Raw genomic sequence first — 18,857 nt, 5'->3', positions numbered from 1 at the left:
AATCCTGGTATTGCTTTCAAACATGATTTATTTAAATTTCTTGTGCTTTATATTAATACAGATTGGTTCATTTTCCTGACAGCCTGAGTTCCTCCAAAATGTCAGTGGCTGAATGAAGTCATTCTTAAGCCCATTTCACATTTACTACCTCCTAATCCTTCAATGTGTCTGTGTGTGTTGTGATTTTATAACCTCTTTTCTGGGGATATTCATTTATTGTTGATGCTACAGATAACAGTAAATAACATGATATTCAATCATTTTATTTTTCTTCTTTGGAGGCACTTCACATAAAATTTATAAAGACTTGAAATATTTTTCTGGTAATAGAAAAGGGTACATCAAGCCATAGGAAATATGACAAAAATCAGTCATGTTGCATTATGGCTAGCAAATGGATACCAAGTGATATGACTCATGTCAAAGTTTTCAAGACATATTTAAAACAAAGGGGTTTTTTTACAGATGGAAAAAAGTTCAATGGAAAGGTTAATATGACCTAGGAACAGAAATAATACAAATGCATGAAACATTAAAGTTACTGTGTGATCAAAATCCCTCTGGGGCGAATGCTGTGGCACAGCAGGTAAAGCCACCGCCTGCAGTGCTAGCATCCCATATGGGTGCCAGTTCTAGTCCTGGCTGCTCCACTTCTGATCCAGCTCTCTGCTATGGCCTGGGAGAGCAGAAGATGGCCCAAGTCCTTGGGCCCCTGCACACACGTGGGAAACCTGGAAGAGGCTCCTGGCTTCTGATCAGCGCAGCTCTGGCCATTGTGGCCAACTGGGAAGTAAACTAGCGGATGGAAGACCCTCCCACCCCCTCTCCTTCTCTCTCTGTGTAACTCTGACTTTCAGATAGGTAGGTAGGTAGGTAGGTAGGTAGGTAAATAAATATTTAAAAAAACAAATCCCTCTGGACTGAACAGTAATACAACTAAGTTGTGGCAGAAACTTCACATCAGTAAAGACAGTAAAACACAGCAAAGGAGTCCTGCTACAGAGCTTTAAGTAGCCAAATATGGAGGCTTCTCCCAAACATGGCTTGGCCTGGGCAGTGAGGGCTTACACTCAGAAATTTGGAGAGCTCCATCCCCATGGCGATTTCCACCTCCAGTTCCGCTATTCTCCATGTATAGAAAGCGGAAGCAAGCACTCTGTCAGCTAGGAGCCATGCCCCTTTAGTTTACCTGAATTCTGGGTTATTCACTGGAATGTTTGTAATGATTCTTTTGGGAGTCATCTTGTTTAGCAATGAGCATACCATCTAATCACCACCCATGGCGGCTCTTGTCTACCCAGAGGGAGCCAAGCTTTCTGACTTCTTGCTTTAGAAATGTCAACAAAAGGAAGACAGTTTTTCAACTTTATCTCTCAGGTTTCCTTTGCTACTCATTAAGGTCAGCTTCACTGGGGTGTGGGAAGCAGATAGACAACACAGTTTAATAGCAAAGCTGGGTGTGGTTATTATGGTGATAAGGGAAATGAAAGTGGAAGGAGTTTGAATAATATTTATTCAAAGAGTCATAGCTTGTCCTCCATAGGCTATACCAATTCTTTTAAAAAAATTGCTAGAGTGTACAATGAGGGGTTAGATTCTCTAATTTCCATAATCAAAGAACAACAAAATTTTCAGGAAATTTTCAACCAGAAAACTGAACACAATTATCAGCACTGCCATTCTAAGTAGAACACAGGAAATGCAGACATCCACAAACAGGGTAAGATAAAAGAGACCACATTATTTCCATGTTTTATCTATTATGTTACCATACATGTGTACGTGCTTACATATAATTAGCTACATAAATTCATACATGCACTTGGGATATACTCTGTCCTTTTGGCACACAAAGTACACAGATGCACATGTGACATCTATTGTTACAGGAAACAGATATTTCCTGTGCATACGAACACACTATTATAAATCCATATGGGATGCACTCTCCCATCTAAAGAGGTGTGTTGATCCTTGACAGATCCAAAGGACCCCCGAGGACAGCAATGTAATAATCCTGCAAGTTAGGCAGACAAGAAGCCAGGCCAACAGGCAGGAAAGAACACCTAGGTAACATTTTGGGGAGTTCCATGTTGCACTAGGGTGTAACACCACAGCATAATTTCATTTGAAAAATTCCTGATGGAACAGAAACAAGTCAGCTCTCCATCAGGAAGCATTCAGAAGGCTCCATGGTGATTACCAATAGGAATGCAAGGGTACTGAGGACATATGAATGGAACAGTATTATATTTTCTTTTTACTACAACAGAGATAACTATCACTTTTATATGTTATATGCTAGGTGTATATGCAGTTTTAAAAAAACTACTAGTTACTCAGCCAGATCTGTGTCAGACACAACTGAAAATACGAGATTTTGTTTCTTGCCTTAGAAAAGAGAGCAAGCAAGGTCCTCTAAGGTCATACAGCACGACCATCATGGGACAAGTCACTAGTCCCCTTCTTAAGGGCTCCAAGATACGCCCAGGAGCTACTTTTCAATGCTCCTCTCTGCCAAGAAGGCAAACTGTGTGGCAACGCAGAAACAAGCGTCCTCTCATGTCCACTGTTGCACAAACACACCTCTGATATTTACAAGAGCTCGGGGAGACAGCCTGCACTTTGCTTATTTTGCCAAAGCAGAAGGAGAAGTAAATAATAAACCTTAGTAAAATAAAAGTACACGAACAAGATCAGAATGTGGTCTAGACACCTTAAAAATGTCCTTCTATTAGGGGACAACCAGTGTTCTCACCTTGATTTCTAAATTTTGGGACTTAAATCTTAACAGATCAATTGGAAGAAAAAAAATATTTTTATTTAATTTTCCAAACCAAATGAAAAAAAAAAAACTGACAAATACACATTACATCATTAGCTCATTTTCTGACGAACAGCTTTCCTCCACGCCTACGAAACTTGGCTTTTATCTACAGATAAACATATGGATCTATTAAGAGAAAGAAGTATCAGTTTTGAACATTATTAAATTCCTGTATTGTTCTTTTGTTATTGGAACAGGAAAAGAGAGGCCACTGATAAGAAGAAAGAACTTCACTTGCTTTTCGGGAAATTAAAAAAAATCCCAGTGACAGAGAAAAGAATAATGAAGTGCAGGGAAACTAGGAAGTTGTCAGCTAGAAACAAAAAACACATCCTTGACTTAGAGGAACATTCCAACCCCTTAAAAAGCCACACAAACATTAATTCATCTGTGTTAATTCCTTCCCTCCTCCAACTTTACAGGCACCACTTACTGCTGTCACTTCCTCATGATGCAAAAGACACTTAGCAATAGAGACTACAAATCTAAAGCAGGAAGGTACCTTATAAAAAGGATACCCCGAGCTTACGAAGATCAACAATTGATGTGAATCCACTGTTCTTTCCTTAGAGAGTGTGCAGAATTCAAAGAATGGTCTCATTGGTTTCAAAATAAATTATTGAAATGCCCCAGGGCAGTTTGTTTAGGGAAGGCCAATATGAACTAGGGAATAAGTCAATTTTATTATTAGAACATTTCTAAATTTTAAATAAGTCCAAATACTGAATTTTAGTGGTCTTAAATACCTTCCTTGAGAGAATCATACATTTTACAAAGATGACAGACGTACGAATTCTAGAAATAAAACATGTCTATGAATCACAAGACAGCTTTCAAACTAATTAAATTAGGCTCCATGTTACTTTCTATTTATCACTGTCTCCCACAATGTCTCATATGTGCAACCCTAGTGAGGCTGGGCATGGCTGCTCTGCCCTTGTTACAACTGCTTGTGTGTGTCTGTCTCCCCACTTCAGGCTTCTTAGGGTGAGAGCCTTTCCATACTCCCCTGAGATGTCCCTATGCCGAGGGCCAGCCCCAGGTCCATCTTCCCCCAGTGAGCAGGTCAGGGGCAGGAAGGGGCAAGACTGACAATGGTGATCCCTGATCCACCTTAAAGAGTGCTCCTGTTTCTGGACTGGATGCCTTTAATTGGAATTTCACAATTAGAATGGATTTAAAAACCGAACACTGGCTAACAATCTATAGTGCAATAAATCAATAATGGGAAAGAATTTAAATTTTTTCCTAAATGTAGGTGCTGGTGGTAAAGAGAAAGCTGATGGTGTGTTCTCAGGTGGGGAAAAAAAAAAAAACAAGAATAGAATGGGGTGGCCATGGAGGAAAAGAGACAACGAGGCAATGTTCATGTGAAGTCAGTTCTATCAATGAAGTGGAAGAAACTGTAGGTTTATGTTTGCGTGTATCCTGCTTCTTCCCACTAACAGATTTTTTAAAATATTAAAATCTTATTACTCAGAAGAATAAGCTATACCTAGCTTGGCTGAGTTTCCACAATCCTGGAATATGATTTTGAAATACTGAGCGCACTGGTTAATGAGGTCAGAATGGCCTGAGATATCTGCATTGGAACAGCTGAGGACTTGGTCTTGCACACCCTCTGGCTGATGGCAAGGAGCTGGCCTGGGGCAGCAGGGGGCGGAAATCCCCGTGCACACAGAGGGACAGTTCCAGCTCCTCCCGGGAAACTGAACCCTGCTATGAGGAGTGGTCTCCACTCAGTTCTTGGCAGGAGCTCAGAAGGCCTCTTGGGCTTGGATTCCAGATTCTTTGCTCATGTCGGGAAAAGCCTCTGTGGGGGCCAAGGCTCAGCAGGACACAGCTGGGCCAGGCAGCAACTCTGAACCTTTGAGTGATGCTCTGGGAATAACAGAGGCAACCTAAGTGGAGTCAGAAACCACAGACACGTGCGGGGCTGCTCAGGGCTAACCCTCAAGAAAACCTCAACCTGCAAAGGCAGTCATCAGATCAACCAGCATTTTTTTAAACAACTCTGGTAGGTAGAAAAATAACGTTGTAAGTAAAAGGACATCACTGGGTAAATGTGGTTTTTTTGGTCCTTTTAACCATGACAATAAATTCTTTTTAAAAGTGTGTATTAAAGACATGACATTTAAATGTGAAATAAAGCACAGACCTACAGCAAACACTGCTCACCTACAATATCTTGTATTTCTTTAACTAACCTGGGAGTAGGTGTGAGATGAGGTCAGACAGAGATCTGGACTATGCAAACCTTGAGACAAAAGTGATGATTGAAGGTGTAGAATTAAAGAGTTAAAGCAAGGACAAGGGAGAAATCAATGAACAGCACGGGACATTGCTTCGCTATGTATATTGTGACTGCATGTAACGCCAGGCTCTAAATGTCAACATGGAAATTCGGTTTTCACACTCATCCTTTTTGTAACCCTGGTAAAGGTTACAAAGCCCCCTTCTCCTTCTCTTGGCAACAGGGGTTATAATCATGACTTTTTTTCCTTTTGATGAGTACAAGAATCCCAACTAGAAGGTCACCGCATGGCTTCCAACAGTTAAAACGCAGGTACAATTCCTCAACTAAAGTTCCTCTCCAACTGGTCTTTGGCCAAGTTCCTTGAGTTTCCTGTTTTTATTTCCCAGATATTTGAAACTGGTTTCCGTCTTTTGGTAGACCTTTTTATTTTCCTTGTACCAGTAATCAAGACATCAAAACAGCAATGATTTAAAGCATGTTTTTAAAGACAATTCTCCTAAGAATTTGTACCTATGATATGAAATTTTAAAATATGGATTTAATTGTCAATCTAAATAAAAAAACTCTTACTCTGAAAATAAATAACTTTGCACTTTCTTAAGCCACAGCATTGTAGCTACTTAAAATGAAACAACATATCTAAATGTTAAAGTCACTTCATAGATACGGTTTTGAGTATACATAGATAGATATACAAACACATTTACAAATACACTGTGTTACATATGTATATACATATTCCAAAACGGGAAAGACAATGTATTAATTTGTAATTGTCTTTACAAAGACAGAAGCACAGCATTGCACTTTTAAAGCTGCACTACAGCCTTACTGCCTTAAATAAGCTTCTTTAATGGCACATGGGCAGCTAAACGAAAAACCCACTGGGCCCATGATGGTTCTGAGGTCCCTGGCCTACCTGCAAGGTGAGGTAGAACGGTCAAGGGAAGTGTTAGTGTTTCTAAACTTGATAAGCAATGTTAACTGGAGTCTTCTAAAGCGGAATTCTCACACAATTTGTAAGAGCTAAAGCAAAGCATTCACAGGCATAATAATGCCTTCTGGTATAACCAGCCTGAAAAAATAGGATCTACTTGTTAATAGGTTGTTAATGAAACAATGGACTTAAAAACTAGAAATCTGTACACATGGATGTCATGAAGGACAGAAGGCTTGGCTTCCGAATAAATAAAAATCAGAGTTTGAGAGACTGCCTTTGGGAGGTTTTTGATAGTTACATGTACATATTCTATTATCATCAACTAATAGTTTGGAAAGGCCAAGAGCTTCCATCAAATATTTTCCATGATACTTCAAAAGCCTCACAAAATGTACAGTACCCACCACATTTCCAACTTCCCCTCAAAAGAACAGCCACGGTAATGATCAGTTGTAAGGACAGCCTTCTAACACCACTGCAGCATGATCTGACAGTGTGAAGCAGTTACATCTCTTAGGTAAACCTGAGCCCATGAATAAATGATTACATTGACCATATCTACCATAGAAAATGTATAAAGGAAAAGTTTAGGGATAAAATGTAGATCAATATAACTGTAAAAAAAAAAAAGATGGATGTATATTTTGAACATAGTTCTAAAGTTTAGCAAAGATCAAACAGGTAAACTTATATTAAGGACCAACTCTTAAAAATGAATGATTTCACCAAGCACCCATGTCTCAGGATTTGCTTTGTCCTTCACCATAGCTGTACACATGAAAGATGAATTTCCTCCATTTTTAATATTTACTTATAAATATTTTAATATGCATAATGAAATCATTGTGTATTAATATCTGAAGTAAAGGAATTTACAACACATGCTTTGTTTTCAAAAACAACAGAAATCAAACGTAGGTCTTGTGATTAAAGACATGATGTTCTCTCACACAAGCACAACAAATCCATCTTTGCACAAGGAAATGTTACCATATAAACATACTGCTGCTCCAAGTGTGTGGAAAACTGGCAGGAGCAGATTCTTCCAGGGTTTACTGGAAATACAGATTCCCCAGACCTAGTCCAGTCCTGGTTGGCCACAATCTGTGTGACCATGAAGGTCTCACATGTTGGAGAAATCTAGAAGATACCCTATGTGCCTGATACCCAGGCCTCCTGTGGACCTTGAGCCCTAGTGGGTGCAGAACAGGGAGCATCTGCTTTCCCTGGGATGATATGCTCTGGGATGATAGCAGGTTTCTTAGCACAGCCAACAGCATCTCCATACAGCAGTACCAGTGGCAAGAGTGTTAGGAGGGAATTCTCTTGCACTATTCCAAAGGTGGAATGAATGTTACATGCCAAGCTCCACCAAGATCACATTTTCTTGAGATGTTTTGAACATTAACCCCTACTACTAACAGAAAACACACACACACAACTTTTGAGGAACAAAGTTTGATGAGTAAAAGCATACAGAACATTTCTTTCTAAATCCTAATTAATTTGTTTATTGACAAACACTACAGATGGTATTCAGAGTTCGAATACTTGATTAGGTCACACATAGCACAGGTTGTACCGTAGGCTACAAAAGGAATAGATACCAAGAATAAAACTCAGCACTTACACTTCACTTGTGTGAGAAAAATTTGAAATAAGTGAAATCTAAAAAACTAAAAATGGAATAAGCAGCTCATGGTATTAACATTTCCTTAGGCAGAATTGAAACAGTAAATTTAGAGCACAGCATAATTAAAAGTTAATGCTCTGAGGCAACTGTTATCTAGGTTGTGAAAAACTGAAAGAAAAAACATCTATGAAACAGAAGCCATTTGTCTCTGTGTCAAAATTAGTTTAGCTTCAGAGAGCAGATCCTATACAACATAAAATCAAACTTCCTTTTGTCTTAGGCAGCAGATATAAAATTCTACATAACCTAATTCTTTCTCATATCTAATATTTAATTTCTGGGCAGGGGAATACAATGTACATTTTCATAATGAATGGTTAAAATATTGACAATTATGATATATTAAAAACCAAAAGCAAGCTCCTACAATGTGGTACAGTTTACGCACCTGCAAGCTTACAACTATTTAGAAATTAGTCCTTAAAATAAACCAAAGTCAAACTGGCAGCTCTCATGGGCAGCAGCAAATGGCATGTGCTCAACACTCTTTCTGAATGAATCCATGAGTAAGCACATGAATGAATCAACAATTAATGCAGTTCCACAATGGAAGAAAGGCTCAGCAACAGGAGACACTGGCGGAGAATGCCAAGGAGAGGATTCTTCCAGACTGAGACTTTCTAACTCTAATCCTGTTTCTTGACTTCCCTCACTCTTAACTCACTTTAATCTGAGGTGAAGGTCTAATCAGCTCTAGCACAGATAAATACTTTTGAAGGCTTTTACGAACAAAGGAGTACGAATGAGTCAATTAATTGACAATTAATATTATACATTCCTTTCACACATATAAATAAATCCCAGTATCATGGTGTGGGGACGGCGGTTATCTGTGTTTCAGGCTAACCTTCAGTTAGTGGCTGGTACTGCTCCTTAGATTTCCTCCTGCTAGGCCAAGAGTATTCTCTGCTTCCTGCACTGGCCTCACTGCACAGTTCTCATCGAGCTGTGTGTGCTGTGCTAACACCGCCAGTCACTTCCCTCTCCGTGATGCACATTATTGCCACGTTAATTATTCCAAAAATGCTCATCCTCCTCACATCACTGATAAGACTCCAAAGATACTAGGACACCACACTCTCCTTGGGAGACTGACTCACAAGTCCTTATCTCCTGTTCAAATCTGAGTTCAAGATCCCTAACTCTCCTCTTCCCCTTCATTCTCCATAGATACCTCAAACATAACAAAAACAAAAGCAACATCCACCTCATCCGACCTCCCACAAAGCTGCTCTCCTTGTCGGCCCTTTTTAGTAAATGACATCACTGTTTATACTGACCATCAGTTTCCTAAACATCTATCCTGACATCCTCCACTTTCCCAAGCCATTTGGCTTGACAATCATCCCTCCCTCCACACGCTGCCCCCTACCCCCAATCCAAGAGTCTTCCCCTTCCTCATCTTCCAAACTCAATCAGCCACCAGAGCCCACCTTAGCTTCCTGCTCTCAGTTGCCTCTGTCAATCCTCTTTTGAGCTTAAGGTTGCTTTGATCCTCTCTTTTACCTTCTGTAGAGTCACCCAGCCAATTTATAAGAGCTGGACTCACTTTCCAGGTCTCAAAATCTTCTTTGATTTCCACCTAATGAATGAAGAGCAATTCTTCCTTGTCCACTCAATATAACAGTGAGATATGAAATCCCATTATAAATTTTGATTGTCCAAACTTTAAATAAATACATCTTTTAAAAAGTACATTTTAGAGCATATTTCATGAATCCCATACCGATAGTCTTTCAGCTGGTCTCTGCCTCATGATAAATCAGCGTGAATTGGGTTATTCATTTTCCCTCTACAACCTCCACTTAGGTTTTACTCTTCATGGAAAGGTCTGGCTTTCCTCTGGGGTTCTATTTTTGTAGTCCTCTCAGTGTACTAACCTATCTTTGCAATCCTCAGTGTGGTAGCTATGTATGTAGAAATGCTACTTAAGAAGTTAGTTACATCAAAAATTACTTAAATGACCAATAGCTCTATGCGGCAAATTGAATTTGCCCAAAACTCTTTCCTTTTTAAAAATGTTTATTTATTTGAAAGGCAGAATTACAGAGAGAGGAGGGAAGAGATGGGGAGGAGAAAGAGAGCGAACTTTCATCCACTGGTTCACTCCACAAATGGCCCCACAGCCCGGGCTGGGCCAGGCTGAAGCCAGGAACCAGAAGTTTCTTTTGGGTCTCCCATGTGGGTGCAGGAGCCCAAGCACTTGGGCGATTTACTACTGCTTGTCCAGGCCATTAGCAGGGAGCCAGATTAGAAGTGGAGCATCTGAGACTTGAACTGGAGCCAACACGAGATGCTGGTATTGCATGTGGTGGCTTAACCCTTTACATCACAATGCTGGCTCCTGCCCAAAACTCTGAAGTCCTCTCTAAACCTGCTCTTTGCCCTAGTATAGGGCAGTACCATTTGCTTAAACCCCATATCTAAATGCTCGCCAGGACCTCTCTTTCCTTCTCTACCCACATCAACAAGTTCGGTTAATTCTAATTCTAAATGACATCTCAAACCTGCCCATTCCTCCCCAATTCCAGCTCTTGGGTGCGTGTCACCACTATCTCTTTCTTAACAGAACCCGTTCCTGTGGACTCTGTTCCCAACCTCAGTCAGTCTCTGCTCCACCATATTCAACTTCTAAAACACAAGTCAAATTTACATCACACCTTTGGTTCACAATCCCTGAACAGCATTTCCTATGTCCTCATCCCTCATCGCCAAATGTGCACCCCTCACTGTCACCAGATCTGGCCCCACCCCACCCCGCCGCGTCCCACTGCCCTTCTGGCCTTCCTGGGTAGTCCCTGTACACAGCAAGCTTGTTCTGACCTCCAGGCTTTTCCAGCTGCAGCTCCCTCTGCATGCCATTTTCTCCCCTCAGAGCATCCCAAAGCTGCCTCCTTGCTTTGAGACTTCAGTTCAAAAGCCCTTCCTTCACAGAACACTCTGACAGCCCTATGTAAAGCAATGTCCCCATGAAGTCTCTATTACAGCATCTTGTTCCTTGTTTTGCACAGTTCTTACCACACCACAGGATACTTTCTCCTTCTTTTATGTATTTACTCTCGTCCCTCCCCCCCCGCCCCCCGCCCCCAAATGTGCACTCCACAAGAACTGTATCCTCAACAGCAAGAAACAGTGCCTGGTACCTATTCGGCACTTAATACTTTCTGGACGCAATAAATGGATGAGTGTCTTCCAGAGTGTTTTGTATCCTCCCCTGAAGGTGACATGGTTTCATGTTTCTGATTAGTTCTTGAATTTATTAGGACCACTTTGAATTACAATAATTTTTTAAAGCCATGAACCTCAAACTTAGAAAATCATACACAAACTGAAAACTTCACTCCATATGGAAGTCTTTTTATTTATTTCATGTAATTCTTTAACGTCGACTTTATAACTGCTAGGCTGAGAGTGGCCCCTCCAGAGGCCTCTGTGACAGCTGCAGACACTGGCATTGCTTTTACTAGCTGGGTCTCCCCTCCGACCTATGGCACCTCAATTTCACTTCTGTGATGCTCAGTGCACCATTCACCATCAGAAGCATGGCATAAAATTATAAGCTGGGTTAAGAACACAGTGAGATGACCAGCAGGTCACTCCCTTTTCCAGATTTCTCCTTCCTTGGGACAAACAGATCCCTGTGACAAACCATGCTGTGCAAAGCCATGGCTGACTGTTAACCAGTTTTCTATTTCCTCTAAATGTTTGGCAAATTGATTTTGTGGTGACATGTTCATGTATTTAGAAAATAAGACAACAGGTAAAACCAAGAACCTACTCCTTCCTTTTAAACAGATATATCATAAATAGGAGCTTCCTTAATGCCCAGAAATTGCCAGCATTCTTCATAAATCTCTGTAAATATGAGATAGAAATGTCCTGCAGGGGCTTCCACAATTTTTTAAAATGTTACATTTTACAGTGTAATTCATTTTCAACAGAAATTGGGCCTATGATTTCTCATTATGCTCCGACTCTTCTCACCTATCTCTAATACTGCACACCTTAGTATTACTAACTGCCCTTAAGAACTGTCCTAAAAACAAGGCTTTAACCAGACCTATCCATCCTCCCATAAGAAATAATCAGAACCAAGTCTATAAATTTTACCATTATTACTGTACTCTCATCTGCATCTGATTTTGCAGTCACTCCATGCTCCACGCAACTCCCCTTTCTAAATCCTTTTTGGTACCTTCTAGAACCCATGTTCAGGCATCTACATAATGCCTTTTGCCCACAACCTCCCCTCTGAATGTTTCTTTCATTCATCTATTCTAGAGGAAGCCTGGGTAGCCTCCGACCACTCTTTTCCCTCGAATCCCTCTTAAGTGAGGTGGCTTTATCTCCTACATTACGTAAGCCCTCCATGTTTAAACTCACTTTCAGATCACTCTTCCTTTTCTCCTTTTAAAAAAACAGTGTTTACGTGAAGCAAATGCAATCTGCTTACATCACCAGTTGCATGCAGTTGCTAAATCCACCTACAAAACTTCTGACTCTGCATCACCTCCCTACTACTGTTCATGCTTTGTCTTCATCACTTAAGGGGACAATTCATCCTGGCACAGCTCTCTGGCCTCCCACTTCCAGGAACCTGGTTCTTCACCCCTCATCAGCAAGCTTCATTATCCATGGTCATTCTTAACCCTTTTTACAAATCAATAAAAATCTTGACAACAAGTATCTGTTCTACAAATTCCTTCCAACTTCCTTGGTTACCCCCTCCTATGTTCCTCAACCACATTAAGACCCCAGCCCCATTGACCATATTGCTTAGACACTGTTTTTGTCCCCTTCTAGTATGGATGACATGGTCAATCACCATAAATATCCTATTGCCTGACTCTCAATCCCAAAGGATGACTCTTCCTTTCCTTCAGACTTGCTAAGAAAAACTGCAGCCCTGATTACATCCCCATCTCTGCTGCACCTGCACCAGAGCTGGAGAGAAACACGTATCTGTGTGGTTTGTCTCTCTTCAAATGTGTAACTACTAACCTTAAGTAAACTGTTAGCACCAGCAAGTGACCCTATTACATTTCCCTAATGCACTTGTCCTTTCTTTCAAGATGCCCGTTTTACATTTTCCTCTTCACCCTCAATTTTCCATACCCCTTCTTCTACCTCACTGTCAGATGACGGCCTTGTTTTACACTCTTTGGAGGAACAGAAACAAGACGTTGCTCTTGTGAGCAACATCTTTTCTTTCATTATTGGCTTTTTTCTCTTTCTTAGATCATTCCTGTCACCCTCAGCTATGCTGTAGTATCTCCTGACCCTATGTCCCCTAAAACGACTACCTCATTTTTCAGTTCCATTTTATCATAAAACATCTTAAAAGATTTTCCTATTTTTTTAAAAAAATTATTTGTTTAAACTCATGGTGCCAAAACGTTCACCCTGACTTATTGCTATTACTTGCTATTCACTCTATTTTAGGTTAGAAATCCTCGAGTCTTCTTTATGTACTTTCATCCCTCTTTTATCTGCAGGCACATACTGTAGGTGCTTCCATCAAAATGCTGTGCAGCCATCCTTCCTTGCCGTCTCCCCTGCTAGCACTCTAGCCCATTCTCCTGTGGCACCACATCTAAATAATGGAAACAGCTCTCTAACAAGCTTCTTGGCTGTAGCATCTTCCTTAGCTAATCTATTCTGCATCTCCCTAGAACCCTAGTCTGTCTAAAATTGATTTTACTACGCTCTGCTTCTCTCTGCTCATAAGGCTGCCATGATTTCTCATAGCTCATATTACCAGGCTTAAGCTCCCTGTACAATGCTCAGGATGTTTCATAATCTGGTCCCATTCTGACCCCATCAGTAATTCCTACTACCTACACACATAAAACCTTCTTTTAGACCAGGTTCCAGTTTCACAACATCTTACATATTCTCACTTATACACTAGATTCTTTTGTCTTTATTGTATTCATTTCTGAAATCCATCATTATTCAAATTCTAAACTGTTTAGATTCTACTCTTCCATGACATCATATATAATTCCAAGTCACACTTTCTTGACCCTGAACTCTACAGAATTCCAATTACCAAACTTCTATCAATATTAACAATTATGTGTATAACAATACAATATCTTCATTAAGTATCTCATACAGTATCTACCTGAATATATATATAGCTTTTTTCTTCAAAACTGTGTCTCAGACAATAGAAATCCTCTACCCCTAACTTCTTACAGAGCTCAAATATCTGTAGTATGCTTTACTCTGAATAACAAAACACTGTTTATGGAAGATACATTAACCTCATATGGCCTCAACCTGTTCTACTTTTAGATTATACAGGGACTATGATAGAATAAGACTAAATAAAAATAAAGAAATTTAATTAGATACAGTAATTATTCCTGTGCAAATGATCTCACAATTGGAAGTGCTGAATCCTGCAAACAGCTATTCAGAATCACTTTAAAAATCAATGAAGGTAAATCTTCATATTGTAAAAATTATAGATATATACCTAACTAGTTACAAATGTAACTATCCTAGTTTTATGTGGGTAGATATTGGGTTTGGGGACAAAACTGCCTGCAAAAGCATCTACTTAGATCTGCTGTGTCTCAAAAAGAAACTTGGCCAGCAGCAAAGAGGCTGTGCTCGAGAGCAGAGGGGGGTCACACACTGTGGAATGTGGCTTCTGTGAAGACAAAGACAGCCTTACTGAGGCACTTGAAACACTGGAATAAAAATGGTTTCATGAAATTTAAGAATGGCAGAAGTACTAATTCTAAATTGCTGTCTTATTTTATGCTACGGGAATTTAAATATGAGTAACTAAATTAATAAGTTAACAACTTAAATGAACACACTATCACGCCATCTATATCCTTACATGTCTCTATTGCCAAATTTGGCAAACAGGCAACGTGGGTGGGAACAGAGATGAGCAAAGTGTGACCAAGAAATAGAAATGAGTTAGGTAACTGACTGCATTGTCTAAATTCATGATGTGCCTGGAAGAATACTTGGCACAGTTAGTTCTAGGCCTGCTACTCATCAGTTATGTGGAAGCTCGATTTCCTGATGTTCAAACTGGCTTAAACACTATCTATACCCTCTGCAATTTAAAATTTTATTACTTTCTATCATATACTCTTTTGATGACTCAGCAGCCTGGGTAATACAAACAAATGTTAATCTACAGGCCATTACGAATTTCTAAGTCTTTAATTTTTAAAAATTTTTAATTAGTTTTTAATAGATTCAATGTGTTTTGTAGATATAATTCTAAGAACATAATATTCCCTGCCTCCCTCCCTCTTACCCTATATGCTTCTATCTTTTTAGTTTTGAGATAACATTTTAAATTTATATTACAGTAAAAATCTTTATTACCTTTTAATGTAAGTTGGACACAATACATTTCAGAAGCTTCCATCCTGTTCTACTTTCCTTTTGAACTGGAATTTTGGCCTCTGAAATCCTTGGTATTCCAAACTGTATTACCTACCTTTCTTCTTAAAAAAATTATTTTATTTGAAAGGAAGGGAGAGAGAGAGTGAAAGGCATTGATCCTCGATTTGCTGGTTCACTCCCCAAATGCCCACAAGAGCTGGGGGCTGGTCCAGGACAAAGCCAGGAGGCTGAAACTCTACCCAGGATTCCCATGCAGGTGGCAGGGACCCAAGTACTTGAGCCATCACATGCTGCCTTCCCAGGGTGCACATTAGCAGGAAGCTGGATCAGAAATGGGGCTAGGACTCATTCTAATATGTGATGTGGGCATCCCACATGGCATCTTAACTGCTGTGCCCAATGCCTGGTCCCCTAATCTTCCTCATCATAGAATGACATTAGAGATAAATGCGTATTTCAGAATGTCTCCTCCAGCACTCTTTTCTTTCCCAGAAAAAACTGATGCTAGTTGGTCAGAGGCAGGGCCGAGACTCAAGTCCAAGCCTCACTCCTCATTAATTGTGGTTGGAAGCCACAGCACTAAACTCTCACTACTCCGCTTGGGTTTACTGGGCTCATGAATCCCATTTCCAAGTTGTCAACCCTTTTTCTAGATTGTACACATGAATATAAAGAAGTTACGAGCGATACGAATACAACTGTCTTGCTAGTGGATGTAATTTATGACCTCTCTCTAGAGTTGAAGTGCCTCACGGATCTATCTCTACACACATGTTCTTGCCCCTGGAAAAATGAACCTAAGCCTTCAATCAGCACCAGCACCACGTGATTCTCCCGTTATCTTCTAAAGAGAGACTCCTGCTTGCCAGATGAGCTGCACTGCTAATTAGGAAGCTCCTCATGGAGAACCATCCAATGGTAAATCAAGCGGAATGGACCCGGTGACAGCAGATGTTGATCTCAAATACAGCATTTGGGAAAGTATCCATTAGGCAGAGGTGACCTAGGCAGGTTGGCATGGGCGACCCTGCTCACAGGACTGCAGCATTACTTCTGTACAGCTTCCAGGAAACACACGCACCAGCACCTGGTAAACTTTATGCATCTGATTTGGCACTGTAAAAGCTACCAAGCTCTATAGCTTTGCCTTTGCCTTTTCAAGCTCAAAGATGATCACTGCTCAGAGTTATACAAAGCTATGGCTGACGAGTGATCGTTCATGAAAATGAACACTTACCTTCAATCCTCTTTAAAGCTGAAAGGCACATATCCTTCCTTGGGAACTCAAAGGGATTGTTGCATGTTCGAATGGTATCACATTCACATTTCCCATTGATTATATTGCAGCCAGAGATAAGGTTTTCGTTGCATGGTTCAAAACCAAGCAGCTGGTCATCATCCCAGTTCTCATCTGTAAAAGAATCAACAACCAGATAATGTCTGCTTGTAGCTTCACTCAAAGGCCTGTGAAAGCAAAATGTGCACGGATGTCAAGACTAACATTCAGTTTTGTGAAAGAAACCTGAAGTTTTACAAATAAGTGAAACCCAATCTCCTAATAACTTAGAAGGCTGAGGTTATAAAGCCATATATGTCAACATTAAATAGTCAACCATTTGTCATCAAAACCCTCTACTTCTGTGTCACTACAACAAACATTGAGATTCCTGGATTTCTACACATTCAATAAAGTTGTAAGAGTTACAGTTGTCAATCTATAAAATTATTCTTTAAAAAGCTAAATTTTTATTCTCTCAGTTGATATCTGCTTCAGGTTGCAAATAGCCCTCCAGATGAATACAGCTAGGCAGCTGAAAAACAAGCAGACAGCACCAGAAAAGAATGAGATCCAACAGAGCAGAGTCCCCTCAACCGATTTCAGAACAGACTGTTCACAGCCAATATCAGCAACAGCCGCAAAACTAAGGGTGACAACTTAGTGGAGTTATCAAATTCTGCAGCCAAGACTAACTCAGGTCCTGGTCATGGGATGTGGTAGCTTTCAATAAGTAAAGTGGATTTAATAAACAGTGTTTGTGGCCGGTGCCGCGGCTCAATAGGCCAATCTTCCACCTGCGGCGCCGGCACACCAGGTTCTGGTCCTGGTCGGGGCGCCGGATTCTGTCCTGGTTGCCCCTCTTCCAGGCCAGCTCTCTGCTGTGGCCAGGGAGTGAAGTGGAGGATGGCCCAAGTGCTTGGGCCCTGCACCCGCATGGGAGACCAGGAGAAGCACCTGGCTCCTGCCTTTGGATCAGCGCGGTGCTCCAGCCGCAGAGCGCCGGCTGTGGCAGCCATTGAAGGGTGAACCAACGGCAAAGGAAGACCTTCCTCTTTCTCTCACTGTCCACTCTGCCTCTCAAAAAAAAAAATAAATAAATAAACAAGCAGTGTTTGTGGGATCCACTGCAGACAATGCAACAAATACACTGAACCTCCAAGGCAGGCTCAATTCTTAATATTCCTCCTCCTAGTTGAAACACCTCTTCTAGGAGAGCAGGCTATTTCTCTGTGGACATAATGTGGGGTTCCTTCTTGTCCCCCCTTACTCCCTGCCAACATTCTAAGATTTACTTATTTATTTGAAAGGCAGAGCTATACGCAGAGAGGGAGGGAGAGAGAGCTCTTCCACCCACTGGTTCACTCAATGTGGCAGCAACTGCCAGGGCTGGACCAGGCTGAAGACAGGAGCTTCACAGGGGTCTCCCACGCAGGTGCAGGGGCCCGTGCACTTGGGCCATCTTCCACTGCTTTCCCGGGCCATAGCAGAGAGAAGGATCAGAAGTGGAGCAGCTGGGACTCAAACTGTCACCTATATGGCCTGCTGGTGCTGCAAGTGACAGCTTAATCCACTTCACCACATAGATATTTCATTGCACCTGGACTCAGTACTGCTTAGGAAACAAACATGTTTGATAATCATAACTGGAAAGAATTTTTAAAAGTATTTGGATTTAATAAATCTAAACCTGTTGCTTACACTAACACAGGTATAAATGGTACAAGAAGGTGTCTTCATAGAAGACTGTAAACAAATAGCTGTAATTTTTATAGAGCTTTTACTTCTAGTGTCACCACTTAATGCATAAATTAGGCAAAAGACATCTCTGTTTCTCTCGCTGGCATAAAAAATTTTCTTGTCAGAGGGTCTTCAGAAGAATATAATTTGTAATAAAAAGAACTTCAGGGCAATTCTTTGAAAAGAGAGTAAAGAAAATCTCTTGTATTTTGATTACAGGGGATCAGGCCCACTTACTTGATCAAAGCCTCAGACCATAGTAAAATGTTTATCTTTTGAAACTCAAAGTTTAGACAGAAACACAATTTATCTGTCTTAAAATCTGATTTCCTGTTTAGCCATGTTTGGTACTTAAAGCTAACACATACATACCATATATACACAAAAAGGTATATTCCTATCTTCAAGGCAACAGTGAAATTACTAAAATATTCAGCAAGGAAAACCAGCAAAGACTATATTGAAACAACATGGAAGAGGTGTTGTCTTCACTTACAACAGTATTTCACAGGGCTCTAAATGATTTCTTATTTCTGTTTAACTGTTGACATGATAGTAGTATTACTGTCCTGAATTCAGTGAAATTTGCCAAGAAGTTTTTGGTGACTATATATGCAAACTTCTAACTCAAAGGAGAGTTCAACCCTAGGAACTGAAATACTTAAAAGAAATTCAATTAACATTTAAACCATTGCAAAACTACCAAGAGTTCTCCCCTTTTCCTTCATATTCCTCACAGGAAAC

At 40.4% G+C, this 18,857-nt stretch overlaps 1 protein-coding gene across 4 annotated transcripts in view; it reads right to left on the bottom strand.

Moving 5' to 3' along the window:
* CRIM1 (cysteine rich transmembrane BMP regulator 1) overlaps positions 1-18,857 on the bottom strand; it is a 205,276-nt gene that overhangs the window by 149,818 nt on the left and 36,601 nt on the right. For all 4 annotated transcript variants that reach the window (XM_062209253.1, XM_062209254.1, XM_062209255.1 and 1 more), the window contains exon 2: positions 16,335-16,508. In XM_062209253.1, coding sequence (XP_062065237.1) covers positions 16,335-16,508 — 174 coding nt within the window. The remainder of the gene's footprint in view (positions 1-16,334; positions 16,509-18,857) is intronic.

Source organism: Lepus europaeus, chromosome 13, assembly GCF_033115175.1.
Source record: "Lepus europaeus isolate LE1 chromosome 13, mLepTim1.pri, whole genome shotgun sequence".
NCBI classification, from domain to species: Eukaryota; Metazoa; Chordata; class Mammalia; order Lagomorpha; family Leporidae; genus Lepus; species Lepus europaeus.
The sequence above is the reverse complement of the archived record's forward strand: the minus strand, read 5'-3'. Positions and strand labels throughout refer to the sequence as shown.